This window comes from Stegodyphus dumicola, chromosome 2 (assembly GCF_044657685.1).
Source record: "Stegodyphus dumicola isolate Sdum_Otavi_A_Nest chromosome 2, ASM4465768v1".
NCBI lineage: Eukaryota > Metazoa > Arthropoda > Arachnida > Araneae > Eresidae > Stegodyphus > Stegodyphus dumicola.
In genome coordinates, this window is record NC_140769.1 from 228,297,853 (window position 1) to 228,323,603 (window position 25,751).

The 25,751-nt window shown below is 33.9% G+C and overlaps 1 protein-coding gene across 6 annotated transcripts in view; it reads left to right on the forward strand.

The window, feature by feature from the left end:
- The window catches only part of LOC118202774 (protein Gawky-like), a 105,419-nt gene that overhangs the window by 33,830 nt on the left and 45,838 nt on the right, over window positions 1-25,751 (forward strand). For 4 of the 6 annotated variants that reach the window (XM_085811859.1, XM_085811854.1, XM_085811856.1 and 1 more), the window contains exons 4-5: window positions 5,308-5,364; window positions 11,592-12,250. In XM_085811859.1, the coding sequence (XP_085667985.1) occupies window positions 5,308-5,364; window positions 11,592-12,250 (716 nt within the window). The remainder of the gene's footprint in view (window positions 1-5,307; window positions 5,365-11,591; window positions 12,251-25,751) is intronic. The other 2 variants (XM_085811857.1, XM_085811858.1) reach the window with 2 other exon arrangements.

A 25,751-nucleotide genomic window follows, 5' to 3' on the forward strand; every position in this document is an offset into this window, starting at 1 on the left:
GGTTGTTTTGGTTCTTCGTAAAATTCGTAGTCATGGATGTATAGCTTAGTTTCTTTGGTGACTCTCCTTCAAATTTTTCGATCGTATTCCTAATCTCATTGGCTTGATGAAGTTTAAAGCTTCAGTCTTTTTCTCTTTCGATTCCTAGATATTTAGATATTTCTCCAAGATTTTTAATGTCGAAATATTCTTTGAGAATTCATTCAACTTCTTGAATTGATTCACGCTTGTCGCATGCGACTAATATATCATGATTATGTAAGTTCTTGCATTTTTCTCTATCAGTGTGAAGGAACATGGATCAGCCTTTCCTTGAACTTATCCTTGTTTGCACGGGATTTCAGTTATCTTGTGGTTCCAGTTTCTGGCTGTCTGTTTAGTTAGTTTACAGACTTTGTTTGCTTCTGAAACAGAGATGTAACCTTCTGGTTGCTTCATATATATATATATCTTCTTTCAGATCTCCATATAGAAAAGCTTTTTTTACATCAAAGTGATTTACATGCATCTTCTTTTGAGCTGCTATTGCCAAGATAGTCCTTATTGTGGTATACTTTATGACTGGTGCAAATGTTTTGTCGTAGTCATGCCCAAATTTTTGGCAATGTCCTTTAGCTACTTAACGATCTTTATATCTGATAACATTTCCTGAAGCATCAGATTTCGTTTTAAATGTCTCTTTGTTTCTGATTGCTTTCTTTCCTTTTGGAAGATTGACTAGTTCCCATGTTTTGTTTCTCTTCAGTGCTTCCACAGATTTTAACCACAATTCCTTTTTTTTTTTTTTTTTTGTGTGTGTGTGTGTGTGTGTTTGTGTTTGTTTGTTTGGAAAAGTTTGTAGTTCTTGCCAGTCTTTAGGAACTTTGATTTCTTTATTCTTAGCCATGTATGAGAATCTGTTTGGTGGGATTCCTTTAGTTGTTCTCTGGGATCTTCTCAGTAATAGGGGAATTTCTTCTGTTTCAATTCCTTCCTCTGTTGTAGCATTTGGACATGGTTTTGTCAATTTATTTTCTTTAAAAGGCCATTCTATTTCCTCATGCTGGTCATTTAGTTGGCGAGGCATTTCTTCTTTTTTCTTTTCATCGAATATTACGCTTCTGATCACAACGTTGTTTGTATGTGGCATGTAAATTTTATAGCCTTTAGTATGGTCACTGTATCCAACAAGAATTGCTTTTTCTGCTCTTTCATCTAGTTTGCTTCTTTTCTGCTTTGGAACTAGACAATAGGCTGTGCTGCCGAAAACTCTGATATGTCTTAAGTTCGGTTTTTTATTATTCCAGAGCTTGTACGGTATTTTTTCAACTGATCTTGATGGTAGCCTGTTTTGTAGATAGGTGGCTGGCCTCACTCCAAAATTCTCTTTTGAGTCCTGAATCAGGTAGCAGGTATCTTGTCATTTCCATTAAGTATTGATGTTTTCTTTCTGCTCTACCATTCTGCTGCGGTGAATATGCTACGGAGGTTTGAAGTTCGATTCCCTCTTTCTTTTAGATATTCTTCAATCTCTTTGCTTGTATATTCTCCTGCATTGTCTGTTCTTAAGACTTTTGGCTTCTTTCCAAATTTGTTCTTCGTCATGTTACAGATTGTTTTAATTTGGAGATAGCTTCATCTTTTGTAGCTAATAGATTGTTGTGTATCTGGATTGTCGATGAATGTTATGAAGTATTTCTTTCCTCCTAGTGATCTTGTACCAATTGGTCCACAAATATTTGAATGTATCAAGTCTAGAACTGATTTTGCTCAATAGTTGTTTAGCTTGGGATACAGCAGTTCAGTTATTTTGTTTCTGATACAGTATTCGCATTCTTTTTCCTTTTTGGCTTCTCCGTCAATCCTTATTTCGATTGCCAAGTCATCATTCTTTAGCCTCTTGATTGCTTCGTAATTTCTGTGACCTAGTCTTCTATGCCAAAGATCTATACTATTTTCACTTCTTTCTGCAGCTGCAATTTTGGCTTTTCCTCTTTGAGATTCAATTATGGTATATAAATTTCCTTCTGTTTTAGCAATTCCTATGGTTTTATTTTTCTTTTTTATTCTGCAAATATCTTCTTCAAATTCAACTATAAATCCTTTCTTTGTAATTTTTCATATGGATATCAATCCTCCTTCTAGGTCAGGAACGTACAGAACATCTACGAGTCATACTTTTATTTCGTTGTCTTCGTTGTCTGTACAGTATAAGTATCCTTCTCCGATACCTTCATACTTCATCTGAGTGCCGTTAGCAATTGTTATTTGCTCAGTTTTGCTTCTATCCAATTTAGTGAAAAAGTTTGTTATCGGTCATATGACAAGTAACTCCTGGGTCAACTGACCAGTTTGAGTGACTTCTAAGGTATAATTCTCAGTCTTCTCAAGATTCTTATTTTCGTTTTCATCTTCATGTTTATCCTCATTTACAGCAACTTTTGTTTTCTGTTTATTTCCATAATTTCCTTTATTCATTTGCTTTTCCATTCTTGAAAAATAAGTTACTTTCGTTTTTATCTTTTTTTTTGGGGGGGGTTATTTAAGAATCTGCATTCTTTTCCAAGTGTCCTAGTGACCTAATCATTTGCAATAATTGCATTTTCATTGATTGAAATGCTTGAATTTTGTGTTAAAATTCGTTTCGAAGGCAGTTGTTTCTTCTGTTCGCGTGCCTTCTTTTCTTCTCATGCATTCATCGATGAGTTTCGTTTTTACGTATTCCAACATTAGTTCTTCTTCTGGGCATGCTTCTAAAGCTGTAATAATATTTTCGTAGCTTTTCGGTAAGCCACTTAGTAAGAGCGCTGCAATGTGACTGTCCTTTATTTCTTCACCGATTTCTCGCAGTTCATGTATGATTTCGGTGTTCTTCGAGTTTGTATTCATTTTCTGCTTTTAACATATACAGCTTTCTGAGAAGGTAAAGTTTACTGGAAAGATTCTTTCTTTCATGAATTTTCTTTAATTCATTCCATATTTCTTTGGCTGTCTTTTTATTTCTTATGTGTACGATTTGGTTGTCTTCTACGAATAAACTAATGGTAGCTTGTGCTTGTTCATCTCGTTTTGTCCATTCAGCGTTTATTTCTTTTGGTGTATCATCTGCTATTAAATCCCATAAATTTTCCTTTTTCAGGATCATTTCAAGTTTGTATTTCCATACTTGATAGTTGTTATTGTTTAGTTTCATGATTGAATATTTATTTTTGAAGCTAGTAGCTTCAGTTTTTATTTTGCACAGTACACAACTATGCAGTTTTGTTTCCCTTTTGAAGAGACAGGCTTGGCTTTTCCTTTTTCGGATTATCCAGCGATAATTTATGGCAAAGTATCTTTTCTGTTTTGCATTTTTTATCCTTCATAGCTTATCTCGATATATTTTCTGCATTTAGTTGAAGTAAACATATGCTCGGTCTTGTAATCTATTGTTGAAGGTGTGCAGGGTTCATTTTGTGTACTATTACAACTTTGCTAAATCGAGATGAGCAGATGAATAAAACAGAATTAAAGTTCTTACCTTAATAAAATGTAATCCAAGCTGCGGATGTAAGGAATATGATCATTATATTAGCAAACACAAAATAACATATTTATTAGGTATTAGAAGAAAAAATCTAGCAATGATTACAAGCGTAGTTTACTGTTCATAGCATAAGATGAGAATGAGTCATACAAGGAGAGAATCTTTCTCCTTCTTTTTGGATCAAGTCCAATTACAGTTAACGGGGGTGAGAGGGAAAGTAGCGTCGGAGTGTACAGCTTCATCGCTGTCGTAATGAATTGCTCTACACTTTCATCATTTGCACTTCTACAGCTGAAGAAGGAGTGTCTGTTTAACCCTTCAAAACTAGTCCTGCAAATTTATGAATATTGTGCTGATACATATTGCTTTAATGCCTCCACTAATTGTTATTTTTAACTCGTATTCTATAGTTCTAGCTTATTCATATACTTAGACAACTACTTTGTTTCTGTTTTGTCAGTTTGAATGTACAAATAATTGATCTTTTAAAATTGTCAAAAATCTAGTTTTTGTAAATTCTTGAAGAAAATTGGGAAGAAAGTTTCATATTTAATGAATTATGTTAAATGATAAATGAGGGGGAATTCTAACTGTTCACACTGAAATTTTCATTTATGTGTAGGCTTTATATTTTAAGACTTATTATGCATTTAATGCTAATCATTTTGAAAATATTAATTCATCAATTCTGTTTATAGAATTCAATGAATTTTTTTTAGCATACAAGGTAATGTGTGAATATAAATTTTTTAATTTCCAGTGAACCTTTACTGTCTTATAATGCCATTCTGCAGTTCTGCGAAATTTATTCATGCCTTAGATACTTATTTTTACCATAAATAAATAGTTTGTGAGTAAATTTATGCTGAATGCATTTTAATGAAAAACGAGCAACTTTTCACAAGAGCTGTACTGCTCTTTTCCTGTGCTATACCAGTGCATTTCTTTTCCCACACTTTTGGCTGGGTGCTAATTTCTTCCCCCCCCCCCCATATTTTTTTGTGCTATTTTTCTCCATGTTTTATCAACTTTCTTATTTTTCTATTCATAATTTTTTCCCTTGATTTCTGTTACCGTATTTGACGGCATATAAGACGCACTTTTTTTCCTAAATTTGGTCTCAAAAAAGTTACCTGCGTCTTATATGTGAAGGTAATTAATTGCATTCAATAATTATTTATTTGGCTTTTACGAAACGCAAGAACTAAAAGAAACCATGCTATTGAAACTTTTTTCGTTGTGTGTGACCGTCTAAAATCATTAATGCCACTACAGGCAATAAATAATTAGAATAAAAAAAAGAAACATAATTGCATTAGCAATGGCAATAAAAGCTTATTGCTTTTATTGGAAGCCAGGAAAGATGTAAAACAATTTAGTGACACCTGGCACCAAGAAAGTATGCCAGAGCAAAACAAGTGTCAAGTAGTATGGCTTTTATAGAAAGTGATCCTAGTGATATATTTTTTAATATTCAGAGGATACTAAAAAATATATCAATAATTCTTTAATTACAAATGCAGGTTTTTTTGTAACTAAATGCAAATTTACCTAGTGATATGTTTTTTAGTTGCAATCCTCCTCTCTTACAAATGCAGATTTATTTACATTAGATTAATTCATGTTTTTATATATTTGTTATACTTAATTATAAATTACTTACAGAATTTTATGTCAAGTCTCTGAATTTCGCCCTTTTTATATGTTTAGAAATATAGGTTATGGTTTTTAAGTGTTATGTAATGTTTTTAGTGATTCATATTAAAATATTCTAGATTTATACTTTTAATTATGTATTTCAGCAGCCTTACAGATAGGTTTGCCTCATTTACCTCTGGCTAACGAAAATAAAAGTATAGGTGAATAACATTTTTCATTATATTGATCAAATGAGCAAGTTTTAAATTTTGACTATTTTGTATATATTATAGAAAAATATTTTTTTTTAGTCATTTGTATTGCATATTCATATGATGTTTTAAATTAGGAAATAAATTTAAAGCAAAATTCTTCATTAGGCATTGATAAACGTAATTGCTGTATTTTTAGCGTGCATAGTAAAAATTAAAAGTAAATAGATTCAAAGATTAAATATAGAAATAGTAGGAAGTATAATGTGAAGGAAGTAAATTACTTCTCAGCTTTTGTGAAATTTTAAATTTTTGCCAAAATATATATGATTAAAATTAAAATAAAATTTGGGAAATGTAAATAGTATGCAAAATAAGATTCAAAGTGTAATAGAAGGTTTGCATATTTAAATTAGCATGGTAAGAATTTAGTATTAAAACTTGCGTAACTACCATTTGAAAGGTAATATTTTCTTGCCATTTATATTAAGTAGCAATAAAAGGAGAAAAATGACTTCTCTTAATACACATTTTTATTTAAATACTTTGGTATGAAGAGTATTATAGTTAGAAAAAAGTCAAAAAATAATAATTTGTGTGAAATAAGTTTTTACTGAATAGTAGAAGAAATGTTTAAGGTAATATAAAATTAAATTTTTGATTAAATGTTAAATTTGAATGTATCTCTGCTTTTTTGAAAGAGTAATTTAACTATCTTCTTCAATATCCCAGCAGCTTTTAAAATGCAACATTTAAATTTTATTGAAAATTGACATGGTTTGGAATTTCCTGTATGAATTATAAATATTTTCTCAATTAAATTTAAGAATACAATTCAACTTCGTAAAGTAATTTTCACAAATGCTTTATAAAAGTGTGCTCTGTGGAATAATCAATTCATTAGTAAAAGTATCAAATAATTATTTTCTTAAGATCCATGTAATGAAAATTATGTTAAAATGTATTTTGAATGTATATACAGTACACTCCCGATTATCCGCGGAATTGGGTGGCGCGGCCGCCGCAGATAACAAAAAACGCGGATAATCTGAAAAAGCTAAAAATGGGTATAGCAAAAGAGAAAACAGTCATTCCAACTTTGAAAAGTCGTTTTATGTACAATAAAATGTGAAATAACCAGCAGAAAATGTTTAACTAAATATTTTAGCATATTACTCAAAAGTAACCTAAAATGCATTTTGTTAATGAAAACAGAAAAGTGCTTTGTATACTTGCGAAAGGTGTCAAGGATACACAAAAAAATTAATACATATGTACTGTTTTAATAATGTAATGTATAATGTAATTACAAAAGAATAACTGTAAAACTACACCTTTTTGAAGAAGTCAGTCATTTGTGTTTGCTTCTTGCTTTGGAAGCATTTTCTCTTGATCCGAGATTGCATTTTTCGTAGCATAAGTTTCTCGGCCAACTCCGCGTCGTTTTGTTCTACTAAATAGCTCAGCAGTCCGTTGTCTTTGAAAGCCGCTTTGTGAGTCTTCCACATCTGCACAGTGGGCTCTTCTTCGCCTACACTTCACTCTCCTTCATTCTCGGTCTCTCCCCTTGCTTTCTTCACAATTTCGTCATCTGTCAAAAAAGCCAGGTTCGTTGACGTCACACTCCAACCACTCGTTAATGTTTTCAGCATCGACATTCTCACCACCCGGAACTGTTTTCACCATATCGGCAAGAGTTGCCGTAAGTGTGTCTACATCTTCATTCTCTTCTTCACAACTCAAAGGGGTTAGGTTGTTGTTGGCTTCAACATTAGGCATGAGTTTTCTCCATGATTTTATAAGGGTTGACGATTTCACCGAGTCCCATGCAGATGCAATATCGTAGATGCTGTCCAAGATTGTGTAGGATTTCCAAAACTCTTTCAGATCATAACCTTCTTCAATTTTGGTCATTAGCCAGCTTGGTTCAGTATGTTCTCTTCATTGTTGCAATGACTCCTCGGTCCATGGGTTGGATTAGAGCAGTAACGTTTGGGGGGAGAAACTTTGCAAAAATTTGTCCATCAGAAGACTTTAGCACGCTTATTGCTGGCTGAGATGGTGCGTTGTCGATCAGTAGCACAGCTTTTTCAGGCAGGTTTTTCGATTTAAGATGTTTACGCACTTGAAGAGCAAAGATTTTTTTCGGACCGTTCTTGAAAAATGTTTCAATTCATCCATCCTTTTTTTGGGGGGAGGGGTTAAGTAATCAACGGGCAAATTTTCTATCTTGTGCCTTTGAAAGATCTCGTTTTTTTTTTTTTTTTACTTTCCAATGACAAGTCTAGGTCTATGTCCACCGGTAGCGTTACTGCAAGACATGATAGTGATCCTTCACCTGCTGCTTTTGTGACCTGCCGCTTTACTTTCATTTTCAAATACTAAAGTGCAAGTGGGAAGACATTTCCACTAAAGTCTTGATTCGTCGGCGTTGTACATTTGTTCAAAAGATAGAACTCTTCTTTTAAAACAAATTCTTCAAATCCATGGTGGAAATCATCGGCTGCTTGTGGGTCACCACTAAGTTTCTCCCCATGAAGTCCAATTTCTCGAATTCCATGTCGCTGCTTAAAACGAGTCAACCAGCCAGAAGACGCATCAAAATTTCCTTTCAGGCCTAACAACTCAAAAAAGGTTTTTGCCTTTGCCGCAGTGATAGGACCATTTACGGGAGTATCCTCTTTTCGAACTTCAGCTAACCACTCTGTCAGTATCGTGTCTAGCTCATCAAAGGTAGAACTCTTCATAGTTTTTCGGGTTTTCATTGCTGAAGCACTGTCCGACATTGATGCACAGTTCACCAGTTTGTCTTTTTGCTTTAGAATCTCACGCATTGTTGTTTCCACGATTCCGTAATCCAATTCCATCTGCTGCCTTGTAGCGCCGTTTGCTACGTTGGAAATTAATTATAGTTTTTGCGCAATCGTCAGCACAACCTTCTTTCGTTTTCCTGACATTTTAAATCGGTAACGAAAAAACAAAACCAAAAAGCACAAGCACTGAACATAATAATTAACTCCGACCGGTTCGCAAACACTATCAGGGTTAAACTAACAATGGCGAGTGGGAGGAAGTGGACGTGTCAGTAAGATTAAGACGAGAGGGGGTGGAACTTGCACTGCAAAGGTGAGTAAGAAATCACTTACTCATCAAAGGGGAAGGTTCCGAGAAGGCTTGGGATATTTTTGCTATATAATATGATATACAAAAATAAGCACGATGTTAGCAAATGTAACTTTTTGCTCAATTTCGTGAACATTTTTTTTTTTTTTTCTTTGCTTTATGCTTGTTTAAAAAAAAAAAAAAACTTTGTGAGGCAGGCGCTGATAATCCACCCCATAGATTATCCGTCCACGGATAATCAGGAGTCTACTGTATTTAGAACTTAATAAAATTCCTGATTCCCCTCCATTTTTTATCTGAATTTTTTGTGTTACAGTACAATAATTAAGTGATCTTGCAGAAATTATCGCCTTAATTATAGTAATAATCTGCAAGCTTATTGTAAAATCAATATTAAGTCTTTCCAAAGAATAAATTTCCTCAAAATTACAAATTACTTTTCTATATTTTATTAAAATATTTTATCAGTAAATTGCCAGATGTAAAACAATTATACCAATTTATAATATTCTTATAATTGAATACTTAATGTCTGTTTTATAATGCATTTAATGCAAGTTTTGATACACATCATATTTATTCAAATATTTTCACTTGTTAAATTTTTATAATGGTTATGAATTTTAAAATTTTGTAATAAGTAATATTTTATTAAATAGAGAAGTATTGTAAATTACTAGATTTGTTTAAATTGCCAATTTTTAATATAAAAAAATTATAATTAATTCTTTTTTGTGTATTCGCCTTTTTATAAACTGTTATCGGCAGCATTAATTCTTTAACCAAGGAATATAGTATGCAAAAATGAGATAGTTTATTAACATTTATCCCATCCACTGCCATCTTGAAATGATTACCAAAATTTGCTCTAAATTTTCAAAACTAGTTTTTGTCAGTATTTATATATAGTTCACAGAATTCAACCCCGCACTGGCAAGGTTGACTCAGCCTTTTATACCTTTATTGGGTCAACAGAATGAGTGTCAAGTTCACTTGGGGACTAAACACTGGGGAGGGGGGATTTACAACAAGCTGACCACTTGTCCAGGGCATATGCTCATGCACCCTGGGGCCCATGGTCAGGAAAGCAGATATCGGGGATCTGCAAGCCATGGACTGCTAGGGCTGTTGCACCTATGTGTTTAGTTTAGATAACAGAATTCAGGATGTTAATTATTGTTATTTAGCTAATGATATACAAAAATTTTTCTGCAGCTGTAATCTACAGAAAATTTTGATAAATTAAAATGAATTTTTTCTCTCCCAAAGTGAAAATTGAAATTCTTGATAAGTCAGATTTCACTGGACTTCTTTTAATTGTGCAAAATTGTATTAAAAAAATTGTAAGTTTAACCCTTTCTGGCGTACTACCTTTTAAAGTTGGAATTGGAATTTCGACAAAAAAAAGGGGGGGCCAGGTAGGCCGTCGGATCAGTCCTGGAAGAGTACACAGGTAAAATTTTGTAAAGATAGCACTTGTCATTTTAATTCTGTGGGTATGCCCGAAGCAGGCACACTGAATGAATAGAACTTTGAAAAGGGTGCTGAAATGAGCATTGCTGGGAAGCGTGTACAAGAGTAAGAGATTTTGCCTACGGTTAAAAAACACTAGATTCTGAATACCGTAGCAGATTTAGCATTACCCAGGTGTGCTGCAGGAAGGCATGCTACTCTACAACACCGTAAAAAAGCTCTGCTTGGTTATAACGGTGATTACATGCATATAAATGAAAAAAAAATATCTTGGGTATATGATAGTTACATTATTTATATTTCATGTTTACACTTCCGTCTATTTTCTTCATGGTGCTACTTTTCGAAGAAAGTGACACCACATTTAAAAAAGCACAACCCAACATTGCATGTTTTACACATGTGCCAGGATCCGTAAAAGATTCACTATTAGAAGGGAATTCGTGTAGCAACTTCAGTGCTTCAAAAATGGTCAGCCCTCTCTGATCTATTTGGAAAATAATTAAAAATAAAAAAAAAATAATAATAATAAACGAATATTATATCTACAATTAGAAATTATAAACTATAAAATAAAATTAAATAAATGTCTCAGTTGACATTTGCAACCACAATTCACTTGGCACTGTAATTGTGCCTGTTTAAGAACATTTACATTTTTGGTATTGTTGCAATATGAAGAGAGCAGAAAAGCAACGTCTTGATGATAACGTGTAGAAGCAGATGTACACAGTCATCCCATATGGAAGCTTAACCAGAGAAAGTTTTGGTTATAAGTTTCGAATTGGATGTATCATCAGCATTGTTAAGTTATATGTATGGTTTGAGCTAGAAATGATGCAGTCGAGAGAAATTTGCTGCATTGCGGATGCTAAGAGGGGGCATATAAAAGTCTAAAGAAGAAATTTAAAGAGCTATTGCAAATTAAGTAATTTACTAGAGAATTATTTTCTTACTTTATATTTTATACACACACCACATATATATTTATATATATATGCTAGAAGACACTATGTTAAAAGGAACAAAAAATCCAGTAGTAAGGGCACTTTGGTATTTTAGTTAGGAAAAAAAAACGCTTTTGGCAGTTTTGGAGCCAACAGTTAGGTAACCCAAGTTTAAGAAATTAAATAATCCTTTAAAATATTTGTGTATTGCACTATTTACTTAAATTTTTCCATGCCATATTTGCTTGAAAAAATATTACCACAAATGCACATGAAAACATTTTGTTATCATTCTTTATCATTTTTAAGTCAACCTCTTTTATCTAATGCACCATACACACACACACACCCAAAAAAAAAAAAAAGGTTTTTCTGTCATTTGATGAAGCATTTTTTCTAATGTAAATGTAAGATTGGAAGGAATTCATCTTTCTCAATCTTAAATTTTAACATTTTTCTTAATGTATCAAAATAATTTTCATTTTGCTTTGTACAGTATAGTTATCTATATATCTGAACAGAATATCATTGGTTTCTACAGTGCAGTTTGCCAAAACATTTGATAAACTGTCTTTTTTCAGTTTTGACAGCTGCATACTGCATTAAAAAAATATTTTAACATTTTCATTGTTGAATATTATTTTTTCAAGATACAGACACACATATATATACATATTAACGCTTACCTTTCAGAAGAAGCAGCAACCGATAATGGTCCACCTTGGGGAGATCCTTCCCACAAATCAAATCGCACCTTTGGAAATTGGTCTCCTGTTTCAAGTGGAAATAAAAAGATGCCTCCATCTGGGTGGGAAGAAACTGTACCTCCTCCCACTACTTGCCAATCAGGACCTAACTATGATGATGGTACTGCAGTATGGGGTAATCCTGTACACCAAGCTAAAGTGTCACATTGGAAAGAAATGCCACCTGCCAAACAAATGCCCGACTGTATTCTGCCGCCTGGTAATTTATGCCAGAGTGGCAATCCATGTGCTCCTCATGCTGGTCCTGGTATGATTAGGTTGCCCCAGGCTGGAGCAAACATGAATCAAAATGATAATTCGTGTTTAAAAAATCAGTCTCTCAATCGTCGCATGAGTTGGTCCGTTGTTACACCTCGTACTGATCCTTCAGGACGCAGATTTTGGGTACATCTGGATGCAAATGGACATCCAATTCAGGACAAAAGTGTTCCAGGAACTGCCAATACACCAAATAGTGCCTTTGGAAATTGGGGAGAACCAGTCAACCCTGTTGGAAATTTTTGGGGTGCAAAGTCTAAGAGTAATATTTGCAGCTGGGCTGATGGGCAAGTAGATACAAGTTCATGGGGTGGACCTATGAAACAGGTAAATATGTATTTAAATTTTTATTAATTCCACCACATAATTTTGGATATTGCTAATTATATACAAGTTGTTAAATATAATAGCAAAGTCTTACATTTTGATGCATGCACTGCATGCAAAACTTGAGGAAAATTAAGAATTTCTTATTTTAGCTGAAATAGTCTGGATATGGAGAAGTCATACAAAAGGATCTTAGCTGGGTACCTATTATCACAGCCACCTTGGTGCAGTCTGGCACATTTTATGGAAGAAAAAGAAACAATTGTAAAAAACTACATATTACATATATACGTGCATATGATTACATATACATTCTCTGCTTCAATTACAGTGGACCTGAAGATACGGGTTTAATTCATTCCAGCATTGAACTCGTATAGCGAGTTTCACGTATCTAGAAACAAACTTTCCCATTGAAAATAATGAAATCCACTTAATCCATTCCGCATCCCCAAAAATATCAACATAAAAATCATTTTTTCTAATAATTAACACTGGTAAATAATATAGTTTTCCTGTATGGTAGTTTCCAACACCAAACTTAACTGCTTCTCGTTAATTCACACCAACAACAGCTTCTAGGAGTTTTGGACGGTGCTTGGAAGTAACGGTAACTCTTTTGCCTACATCAAGTTTCTTAATTTCTACCTTCCACTTCAGAATACTGCAGATTGTCGATGTCGAAAGACCATAAGTCTTTGCCAATTCCGTCACTCTTACACCACGCTTATGTTTATGTATGATTTCTTTCTTAATTTCAACAGCCATGGTTTCCTTCTTTTTCTTTGAAGCACTTTCTGAGGCACCACTCTTCTTGGAAGGCATCGTGAAATAATTATTTTCACGTTAAATGTAATAAACAATGCACAAACCTGTAGATCAAAGAACATTGAGTGATATGATGAGGGGATTTCCTGAGTCAACTAAATCGGGAAATCGTGCCAGGCATACCAACAGCCTGGCTCGTTACTCGAGTCAATGCTTATATTTAGAGAACAATTTTTCTCTCACATTTTCCTCTTATCTCGAATTTCTCATATATAGAGGTGCTTGTATCTCGAGTTACAACTGTATATATTTATTCCAAAAGACAATCAGTAAAACTAGGTACAAATGGGCTTTTATTTTATTTTATTTATTTTTTTTTTTTTGTTGTCGAAGGTTTGTAGCAGTCGCTTTGAGAAAGAATTTGAAACATAGTTCCTTCAGCAATTTTGTCACAAAATAATGTATGCAGAAATTTCACCTCTCTTTCATCTGTTACAGGAAAATTTTATGAGTGCAAATTATAATAATATTAAGACCAAAAAATAATCAATTTTTCGATAAAAAACATTGGAATTTGGAATTCAACAAAAAGAACACATATGAAAATGGCAACATTAGAAACTTTATATTTGTCATGCGCATAGTTACTAGAGTTTGGTGTATTTTGAAGCTGTGGCTATTTCTACCAAGCTGGTTTGCAATAATACACAAGTACCTTTAGCTATATTGAAGTGATGAAACAGCACAATTATACAATGGGAACAAAACATACAAATTGGTTAGATATCTGTATGAATTACTATAAACATATATGTGAATTCAGGCATTAAACAGACATTGTTTTCAGTAGTAGCCTGATCATCTAGAACAATGATTCATGTTATATTTGACATGTTCAAAACCTGTCCATAAATTCTTACAGTAGTTTTCATCAGTGCCATTTTAATTCTTGGATATTTGATAAGAATGTTAATGTGCCGCAAGGTATCCTGTCATGTATATTTAGGTTGATTTAGAATGGTCATATGAACAAGTCAGTCACTTGTTCAAGCAATGTAGTTCATCTCAAATAGCAATAGTTTCAGCACAATAAGGTGCTACACTGCTAATTTTATTGTATTCGTGGAAATTTTTAATTAGAAAAGGGTGCTAACAGTTGAAATTGTTAAAAAAAATGTGCTAATAGTTAGAAAAAAGTCATTTTTGCAATTAGCTTTTTACACTGCTCAACATTAAAAAAGCAACTTCAAGAAGGAATGGTCAGAAAGTGATGAAATTTGGAAAAATAACAGAGAGAGCCAGCAGCAATAAGTGATCTTTATTTCAGATTGATAATCAGAATACAGAGCGAGAACAGCTTCGGCTCAGTAGGATGTAGGGCCACTGCAGACAGCGATGCACGAAGAAACACGTCTAGGCATAGAGTCAATAAGAGTGCGGATGGTGTGCTGAGGGATGGCTCTCCATTCCCTTTCAACATTTGCCACAGTTCGTCTTCTGGACGAGACAGTGGCAGAGTCTGCAAATGGCATCCAATCACATCCCACACATGTTCGATTGGTGACAGGTCAGGAGAGTATGTTGGCCAGGGAAGCATCTGTATACCTTGCAGAGCATGTTGGCAGATGCGAGCACTGTGTGGTCGGGCATTATCCTGCTGAAAAATTGCATTAGGCAGCCCCTGAAGGTAGGGGATTGCCACCAGCCACAGTACATTATCCAAGTATTGTTGGGCCGTCATAGTGCCCTGAATATGAATTAGAGGTGACCTGGAATCGTAGGCAATAGCGCCCCAAACCATTATGCCACATTGTCATGCGGTGGGGCGTTCCACAGTTACTGCCGGATTAGATCTGTCTCCACATCGACGCCACACAAGTATGCGGCGACTGTCACTGGATAAACAGAAGCATGATTCATCTGAGAACACGACTTTTTGCCATTCTGTCATCCACATTGCTCCAGTTCGGCACCATTCTAAACGTTGGCATCTATGCTGTGGGGTCAATGGCAGTCTTCTTAACAGATGCCGTGAGTGCAGGCCTCGTTCAACCAATCGACGGGAAATGGTTCTGGTCGACACGGGAATATCCAGGGTATCTTGCACATGCTGCAGAATAGCGGTACAAGTGACTTGCGGGACCGCCACACCTTGTTGGTGGATACATCGACTTATCTTTCATATGGACACAAATTTGCAACAATTTTAAAAAAAAAAAAAATCTTTCAGGCTTATTTCTTGGATAAAAATCCAAATGAGAACAAAGAACTTCTAATAGTTCTTCCGTTTCTGCAAATGATCAATATCAGTTTTAAAAATACATGTAATAAAATCGTACATTAGATATGTATTGTATATATAAATCACATGTATTTTGATATCTTGTGTATATTACAATTTAGCTGCATTTTTAGCACATGAAAGAGTAAGCTGAAATGTGTAGGGCTTAATAATTTGTAATAACTCATATTTTAGCAGCTGATAATTTTTAATTTTATTTCTTCTCATACATTTCAAAATAGTAATTTTGTAAAGGAAATTAGGAGGGCAGTTCTCAGTGCTGTATATAAAAATAAAAAAATACTAAAATCCTCATATCTCAATGAACATTTTTAAAGGGCAAGCTAGAAATTTAATAATAGATTCTATTATGTACAAAATGAAGCTTTTAATTGTTTAAAAAAAATAGCTGCACTCTAAACTTGTTTTCAGATATCTTTAATTAAATCACTTAGTTATAGGAATAAACCTGTGTGGTGATTAGATGTAATAAATAGGCTCAGTGTAGCGTACGCTTGTTGTAAAAAGCAAATAAAATGGGTACCTAGGGTCTAAGGTTAAATAGCCGGGTACCCTGCTCCTGGGGATTTTATCGAGAGACTGGGCCTTCAAGTTTGAGATTGGGCATGAGGCTAACAACCTTGCTGTGTAAAAATCTTAATGTTACAAAATCAGAGGAAGAATTTTCTGGATTGTCTATGTGGAGGCGACTTGGAAGGGATTTTAGGAATGGCATTTGGAACTTGTGAGTTTGCATTTACTCTATCGGCGTTCGTAGCGGTCCTTACAAGTGCTTATAAGTCCTTATATTTGAAAATAAAATATAAATGCCCTTATAGGTGCTTACTTTTTCTTTAAAGCCCTTATTTTTTTGTTTTTAGAGCTTATTTTTTCCTTTTAGTGCTTTTTTTTTTTATTTTTTTTAATGAACGCGCTATTTTTCCCCGCACCAAAGCCGAAACTAAATAAACAACTTTTCTTCCTTATATGGAACGTCAGATGGTGAATCATACTCCCGGAAATAGCTTTTCCCCTTTTCTCTGCACTAACATTACCTATGTTGCGCTCCAGAGTACAGACAGGTGCACATCGTTCTATTGGTCAAAGAATTGCGAAAACCATAGAAAATTCCGGTACATTCGGTATTCTTTTCGTCCCACCCAAATACTACACACGTTTGGATTTCTATCAAAATTTTAAAAATTTGCATTCTCGTTCCACGTGGTCAGTTCATATTCGTGTTTATTATGATCATTATGCTTATATTATGAGCATATGTATGAATATTTATAATAATATAGTTGCAGTAGCTGCTGAACTGTAGATAAACTTCCAAAAATGGTTGTACTTTTACACAGATTAGCTTTCTAAGGAATAATATTCGGAATGGCTTAAATAAAAGGAAAGTAATTGAATAGTTAATTTTTTTTCCCTATACATTATACAGTACGGAGGTTGGGAGGTTCTCCTCTTTCTCCACAAAATCTCTAATATTGAAGCAGCAAACTTTTTTTTTTTTTTTTTTTTTGTCATTGTCCAATCTGGATTCAATAGGACTAAAAGTTTTGCGGTCTACCTAACCCAAATGAAGAATGATTCTATTCTGGAAATTTAACGCCATCTTTTGAAAATTTGAATGGAAAACACCCCAGTTATTTAGTCTTTATTCTCCCAATACTGACAGTTGTTGATTCCGATTGCGTAATATCACATAGGGAAGAATTATTGCGCAATAACGTTTGTGATATTTTGCAGAGATAATTAATTTTGATATTCAGTCCGAGATTTGTTTATGAACACTTAAAAGAGTTTTACTGTGCTTTCTAAGCAGAATATTTCTCAGCTCCGTTGGTCTATTTTTATATGATGCACATATCGAAATGTCAAAATCATTTATTTAGCCGAGAAATCTATAAAGAACAGCTACAATCCCCCCCCTCCTCTTTTTCCAGTTACGCTCGACTATACGGAATATTCGACAATTTCCGAGTATGCGGGTTAGTTAAGCTTTTACTGTTAAAGGATGACTGCATGAAGCAATTTTCCGTCTCCTGATTTCAGAAATGTTCCTCTTTTTTACTTAAATTACTTTGCTTGGAATATATGTTACGGGAAAATTGTTATGCAATGAAAATTTAGAAAATGTTCAGAATTTTGATTTAAGTTAAATTATTTAAATATGAGCTGAAAAATAAATTGTATTTATTATTAGGTGCCAAGCGAATACAACTAATATAGCTTATTGTTATTTATTTTCTATATTTTGAACTGAAATTTCATCATTAGATCGTGTAATATAGTTTAGTTCTGCATAGTTTTTTCTCTCTCATTGTAAACTAATTCTGTAAATTGAACTGTCATTTAAAATTTAAAAAAAAAAAAAGTTAATTGTTTTCCATGGTTGAGGTAATGCTCATTCTCTTAATAAATATTGCATTGCTCATATTTTAAATTGCAAGTCTAATTTTTCTTTTAAGGTTATGCAGTTGTGTATAATGTAATTAGACAGGTGCTTATTTTTTTTTTTTTTAATGTCCTTGAAATTGCTTATAGGTGCTTATTTTTTTAACTAAAATGTGGCTACGAACCCTGTCTATAGAAGCAGCGGACTTTCTATTTAAATGGAAGTATTGGACGATTATAAAAATCACTTGATGGCACATCAGGAAATGAAATGGACTGGACGGGGAATTCAGGATGGCAGAAATTACAATATATTTTATAGCAGTTATCCTGGGAAACGTGTTTGGCACAGTTTTCATTGTTCGTAAGAGGATTAGGTTTATTATTATCAATTTTGAGGCTAAGTCTCCCACGTTATGCAGGATTAGATTGAGAGGTAGATCCTTGAATTGTAGTTTAATTAATATGCATGCACCAACTGAAGATAAGGATGAGAACACAGAGGCTACTTTTTACAAGAAAGTCCATGCACTGTATTCTGCCAGTCCAAAACATAATATCAAGATTATGCTGGGTGATGCAAAATGCTAAGATAAGGAAGGAAAATAGGTTCAGGCCTATCACTGGTTGGCATATCCTACATCATGACTCAAATGATAACAAGCAGATACTTGTGTTTTTTTGCTGTGGGGCATGATATGATGTAGGCCAATACTTGCTTTCCAGACAAAAATATTCACAAATTGACTTGTAGAACTCCTAATTTTGACACTTTCAATCCGATTGACCTTGTTTTAATTGATACCAGACATGCTTCAGGTATTTTGGATGTTGTGTCATATTGTGGAGCAAATTTTGCCTCAGGCCAATACTTGGTAATGATGAAAATCAGTGTTATGTTACATACTGCGTTACATTTCAAACAAAGGCTAGCTCAGAAAGGATTCATAATTCATCCACCTGATGAATTTACACCTATCTTATCATAAATGGAGATCTTCATATCTTATAAACTTAAGGTGTTTGGTGTATTTACACTTTTGTACAAGTTAAATGAATAAGAAATATCTATTTGACTACATCGTGCAAACTTCATCCTTAGCTTTCTGACCGAAACTCCTCGTTTTTCCCCGGCGTCCCATAACATCAGTCTCTATCTGGCCCTTGATTTGTTGGTATAGTGATGCCATTCCCAACAATCAGAATAAGAATCTCTAATGCCCATTAAAAATCGGGGCGGGGGGTGTGAAATTAGAGAAGTTTAACTGTCTACTGTTAAAAGAGAAAGATACAAAACTGAGATACCAGAATTAATTAGAAACTAAAATTTAAAAAAAAAAAAAAAAAACCCTCAAATTGGAGGAATTGGAATGTATAGAAATGGAATCTGTTAAAAATGCCTATTATTGAAACTGGCAAGAATGTGGGGCTTCCACTGACCTTAAAAAATAAAGCATATAAGAATATGCTTCAAAGAAAACATACTAGATTAGCTCCTGATAAATGTAAATGGCAGAATAATAAATTTAATAAAGTTCTTTCAACAATGAATTCCATTGATCCTGCTATTCAGTTCACTTTTGAGCTTGAGACTTGCAATTCTCTTCAGTTTCTCGATCTGTGCTCTTCAAATTTGCTCCTCCAAACTATCCCTTGATGAAGAACTAAATTATTTAAAAGCAATAGCTATTGACAGGGGCTTTTCACCCAACATTATTAATCAAGCAGTTAAAAAATTCTCATCTCAACACACTAAAAGGCACACTCTTGTTTTAGAAGATTATAAAAATTCTGTTGTCATTTCCTTCTTTTGATCAATTAGCTATAAAGTTGAACATATTTTGCAGAGATTTAACTTTTGGGTCGTTTATTCTCCCATCTGTAAAATTCCGAGTTCCATACTCAAGGACCCCATTCCAGATATGAATTCCTGGGATATTTATAGGATTCCGTGCCAGTGTGGTTTAATTTACATTGGCCAAACTAAGAGAGCCTTAAAATTTTGCGTGAAGGAACATGAGGCATATGTTAGAAAAAAGGAATAAAACACAAAAGTCTTCTGTTGCTCAACGTTGTTGGTCCGAAAATCACACTTTCAATTTTTCTGCTGCCAAAATTATTCAAAAAACATCTTCCATTGGAGAACTGGATTTTTAGAGGCATTTCACATTAAAAAAAAATGTCTTTCTATTTTAGTTAACAATCCGAATTCCAATCCATCTTTGCCTTCGGCCTTTAAAGAAATTATGTTTTAGTTCTGGTTTCATCAACAGAGGGTGCCACTTGCTTATTCTTGTCCAGGCTTTCTTATCTTATGTAATCATTATTTCCTATCTTGTTCATTTGCGGTTTTGCAGCTGAGGATTGGTGGTTAGGTAAAACCATCAAAACTAGTCCTGTGAAAATTTTGAAAATATAACACTGATTTTTTGTTGTTTGACTTCTGAATTAGTAAATGTGCTAAAAAAATTTTTTTTAAAAAAGATCCTCTGTGCTAAGAAGAGGGACTTTCATGAAAATCATCCAAGAGATGTTCAACATCTTAAAGGAGCAGAAGAAAGCAGAGCTTTCTTTCATGTCAGCAGTCGTGGATGATGTTTTAAATCTAGCACAACACTTAGAGGGAATTGTACATGATAAGAATGACATTCTACAGAGACGGAAGGAGTACTTGGATTGAGCTGCTGAATTCTGACATGTATACAGAGAATAGTGAAGTAACAAGCACTATCCTTCTGTCGAAGTCTCTTCCCCCCTTGTGTCGAAGAGGTGAATTGTGCTATAAAGAAAAATCTCCCGCGTCAGAAAATATTCCTTCAGAACCTTGCATTCTACTAATAAAGGACTTAATTCAATTCATCTGGAATTATGTGTCACTCCCAATGAAATGGAAACTTGCTACTGTCTGCTTGATCCACAAAAGGGAGATTGCAGTAATTATAGAGGAATTAATATTCCTTTCACATTCTATAAAATAATTTCAACGAGTCTTTTTAGCAGACTTTTACCTTATGTTGATAATGCGATTGGCAATCATCAGTGCGACTTTAAGGAAGGGAAGATCGAGTATAAGCAGATTTTTGCAAATGCAGAGAATTTGATATCGAAACACAATCTTTTTAACAATTTCATAACTGCATATGATAGCAGTAATAAAGAATTTGAGGTCATGTGTGAACTAAATATTCCAGAAAAATTTGTTGCACTGGTGGCTTTGACTCTTAAGGAAACCAAGATACATATTCATTTACAAGGTGACCTCGCAGAACAACTTGATTTCATGATAGAGTAAGACAGGGAGATGCATTGGCATGTCTCCTGTTTAATATTGCACTTGAAAAAGTTACTAGAGATTCTTGAAAAGTTACTAGAGAACTAGAAGAAATATTTTTAATAAGGCTATTCAGTTACTGGCAGATGATTTGCATTGCAAATAGATATTTTCATGGCTTGAAGAGCTATTTAAAATCCAATTTACTCAAGTTAAGAATTAAATTACTTTTTTACAAGAGTCTTATTTATTCTGATTTATGCAGTGGAAGCTTGGCTGCTGACTTTACGTGATGAGGAAGTTTGGGGAGTATTTGAAAGAAGGATATTGCATTGCATACTTGGTGAGGTCTGTGTGAATGGATCATGCAGAAGATCTAATTTAGAGTTATACAATATCTATAGACAACCTGATGTAGTAAAATTCTTCAAACTACAGAAACAATGGCCTGGTTGTCTGGACACAATGTCTCACAGAGCCCATGAGAACCAGACCTGGAGGTAGATCCCTTAGTGAGATAGATCGATTGTGTTAAAAATGACCTAAACATTCTAAAGGTCAAAAACTAGAAAACAGTTGCCAAAAGCAGAGATGCCCGAAGTAGGTCAAGGCCCACTATGGGCTGTCGAGGAAATGAGGAAATAGAAGTAGTAGTCATAAGAATATCTGCATAAGTTTTGCATATAAATTTTTGAACTTCTTGTTTTTTAACTAATCAAAACACAATAAATGTTTTACTGAAGTTTACATTTTAATGTATTTTTATTAGAGCTGTTATTAGCCTGTTAACTAAAACAAGTTAGTTAGGTTAAGATGACGAAGTCACTGCTACCAGGCTTCTAAGCGTACACCTGATCCTGTGTGTATCATATAGGAGATATCGAAAAACATAACTTCGATGAGCATAGTATTTTTTAGGTGTGTAAGATTAAGCAATAGCATTTCTGGATTCAATTCAGAGTCGAAGCCTTCTTGAGTCAAGCACTGCAGTAAATGAAGTGAAAATGATGTCCTTCATTGTAAGGTAGAGAAGCCACTGGTCACTTGAAGAAGCTGTGGAATTGGTGCAAAAGATTAAAGTGTGTCTATTTGCAGGGTGAGGAATATTGGAGGGTTTTCAGAACCATGCATTGAATTCAGATTGGGTGAGCCAAAATGGGATAAGGTACTTCAGAATAATAAATCATCTAATAATGAAATTTAAAATTTTAGGTGAAGAAAGGCAGTAAAGAAGTTATAATAGCATAAGTGAAAATTTTTTTTAAAAAAAATGTCATTAAATCAATATGAAGAAATAAATGCAATTAATTTAAGTTCCACCAACAATACAGATTAAGTGCTCTGAAAAGTGCACCAGGTCTTCTGATGTTATTTATATCATTATAGTCATATTCTTGCAGAGTTGAAATACGTTTATTAACTCTATTTTATAGTCAAAATATAAATTAATGCAAAAATTGTATAGAACAAATCAATTATAAAATTAATATGCTTTTAGCCAAATATATGTATGTCATAATAAGAGCACAAGGAAAGGAAAAGACGGAACGCTGTAGATGCGTGATTAGACCCATATTGAAGAAGATTTTGATTGCATAGTATGCTAGTAATGCTAACTTGGTAATATCTAAAGAACTTGGCAGTCGAGGCAGTTTTAATTCCATTTTTATTTGCAACTGATATTCGTGGCCACAATCACTTGGCACTCTAATCGTGCCTTTCCACAGAAGATTTACATTTTTGATATTGTTCAGATAGAAAGCAAGCCAGCGAAATTACATCTTAGCACAGTAGAGAGCAAAAGCTGAAGTGCGTCGTTATGAAAGATGGAAGCACGCAAAGAGAAAAGTTTTGGTTTACAATTATTACGTCATCAGAGCTGCGCGGGCCATAGAATGATCTAGAAATGACGCACTGCAGAGAAGTTATTACGAGTTTAGAATAGAGAGGAAGAATTAATGTTTATAATTATATTATAATTCTGATTCATATAATTTTATCTTACATGTATATGATTGTCAAAAAATGGCAATACCTGTTAATAAAACTGACATTTAAAAATGTGCTTCATAAACATTAAAATGTAATCCTAGCTACAAGTTTTTCTTTTCTTTTTTAATATAAAAAGTATATATTGTGTTAGTATGAGGTAGCTTTAGTAAAGTTGCATACGTCTTGGATTTTTGTCAAAAGCATAAAATGTCAGACCTCTCACAGTTTCAAGGAGGCCAAATTGTAGGAGCCCAACTAGCTGGAGCAGTTGTAACTAAAACATCGAACCTTTTAGGCATTTCTAGAGGTACAGTGTGTAAAGTCATGACAGCATGGCAAAACAAACTCTGCAAAGTAAAATAGTGGATAGAAGGAGAAGCTGATTTAAAAAAAAAACCAACTGGCATTGAAGCAGATCGTAATGTACAGCTGCAGAGCTCAATCAGCATCTGTATTCTCCAGTCGCAGTAATTACAGTTAGAAGGCATCTTCATAAGCAGAGCATTTACAGCAGAGCAGCTATTCCCAAGCCCTCTGTCACGCACGTTAATGCCGGATGTCGTCTACAGTGGTGCCACGACTGTAAAACATAGTCGGATTGGTAAGTGGAAAGCAGTTATATGTTCAGATGAATAATCTTTCGCACTTTTCTCTACAACAAAATGAGTGGACATTTGGAGGACACATGCACAAGCATATCTGATCGTAATTGGTCTCTTTCCAGCTGTCAAGTATGGAGGTCGATTTGTTATAGTATGAGCAGTCATATTGTGGTTTTCTGCTGGCTCATTCATAACCCTCAAAGAAGGATCACGGAAGACGTTTTAGCTGCCCAGATCTATCCTATGATGCAAATATTGTTTCCTGCAGGAGATGGAATATTCCAAAATGATAATGCTCCTATTTATGCAGAACTTATCCAATCATGGTTTGATGAACATGAGGATGAAGTAGAACATCTATTTTAGCCTGCACAGTCCCTCGACCTCAATGTAATGTTATGGTCTATTTTAGAGCATTCAATCAGGAATCGATATCTTCCATGGGCATCTATCTCACCCAGAACTTTCACAGTATCTCCATGAAAATTGTACAATATTCATCTACACACCATTTGTATGAGATTCGATTCCCAGGCAAATCCAAGCTGTGTTACATGCCAAATGTAGTTCTATACCGTATAAGTAAAGGATTCCTTATAAATACAAGGTGTTTCTATTATTTTGATAACCACTTATATATATATATATATATATATATATATATATAAGATACAAAATATGAAAGCAAACTTCTAAATTTAATTGTCTATGACCTCTTTTATTTTTTATTTCATTTGGGAACTTCATCTTTGTGTCTTAGAAATAGCACTATAATTCTAAACTGCATAATTCAAATTAATCGTGATCTTATCTAACGCTCACAGCAGATATCTCTTGCCCAATAAAAATAATTGTAAATCAAAACTAACTCGAACTGAGACTTGTTTCATTTGGGTCTTAGAAATAGAGCCATAAGTCTAAACTGCATAATTCAAGTTAATCATGCCATCTTATGTAACGCTTACTGCAGATATCTCTTGCCCAATCAAAATAATTGTTCCGAAACTAATTCGGAACTGAAACTTGACTTCCCTTCCACTTCTGAAGTACTACGACACTCTGTTTCGTCTGGCTTCTGTTTTCATCCTGTTAGCATGCTTTGATGCAATTATCTATGCTCTGCAATGATCTCTTGTATCACAATAGTATCAAAATTGTTTTGGAAGTAGGCACATTTGGAGTGCCAAGTGAATTGTGGCTACAAAATGTGAATTAAAATAAATATGGAATTTATTTCGGCTCGACTGCTTATTCTTCAGAATGAATGGACACTCTAAGCATCAAATATCTACGCCATTAGCATTTCTGTGCATCTACATCTCACTGTTCTTACATTCAGTGCTTCTAAAATTGTGTTAATATTACATTTATTAGTCATACAGGATTGGACTGTGCTACTAACCTCAATGGGACATTTATTCCTCAGTTGGATTTCTGTAAAATAGTATATGCAAATTCATCTTTCTAAAAGATATCATCGACTATTCAAATATGTTGTGTTTTCATTACATATATGTGTGTGTTATATGACGAAAACAAATTTTTAGAAGTACTGAAAAGTGGGAACACTAAGATGCAGAAACAGAGAAATACTGATTGCACATCACTTAGAGAGGACAAATGGTAGATCCATATTGAAGAGGAAGAATTTTGATTGCACAGATTGCTAATCCATAATGAATAGGAAACTTGGTAGTCAAGGTGAATTAAATTCCATTTTTATTTGAATTTACATTTATGGCAAAATTTCACTTGCTACTCTAACTGTGCCTATTTCCAGAACATTTATATTTTTGATACTCTTGTGATAGGAAGAGAGCACAGTGAAATTGCATCCAAGCAGCACACAGGGACAAGCTAAAAGTGCACATTTATCCAATGTGAAAGTTCACTGAGAGAAAGGTTTTGATTTAGGTTAGAAAAGTTTCAGTACTCAAAATTTCAAGTTCTAAATTAGCTACGTCATCGGTGTTATGCAAACAATGTGGCATAGATTAATCTGGAAGTGGCTCAGTTCAGAAAAGTTATTACTTCTTTAAGAATACAAGAGAGAAGCTACTCAAATAAAAAATAAGGAAATAATAGACTATTTCTAAATTCATTTATAAAGCTGATTTTTTTCTGTTACATAAATATAGTACAAAATCTGAAATCAAAACTGTCTTTGTTGGGACTTTGGCTGTT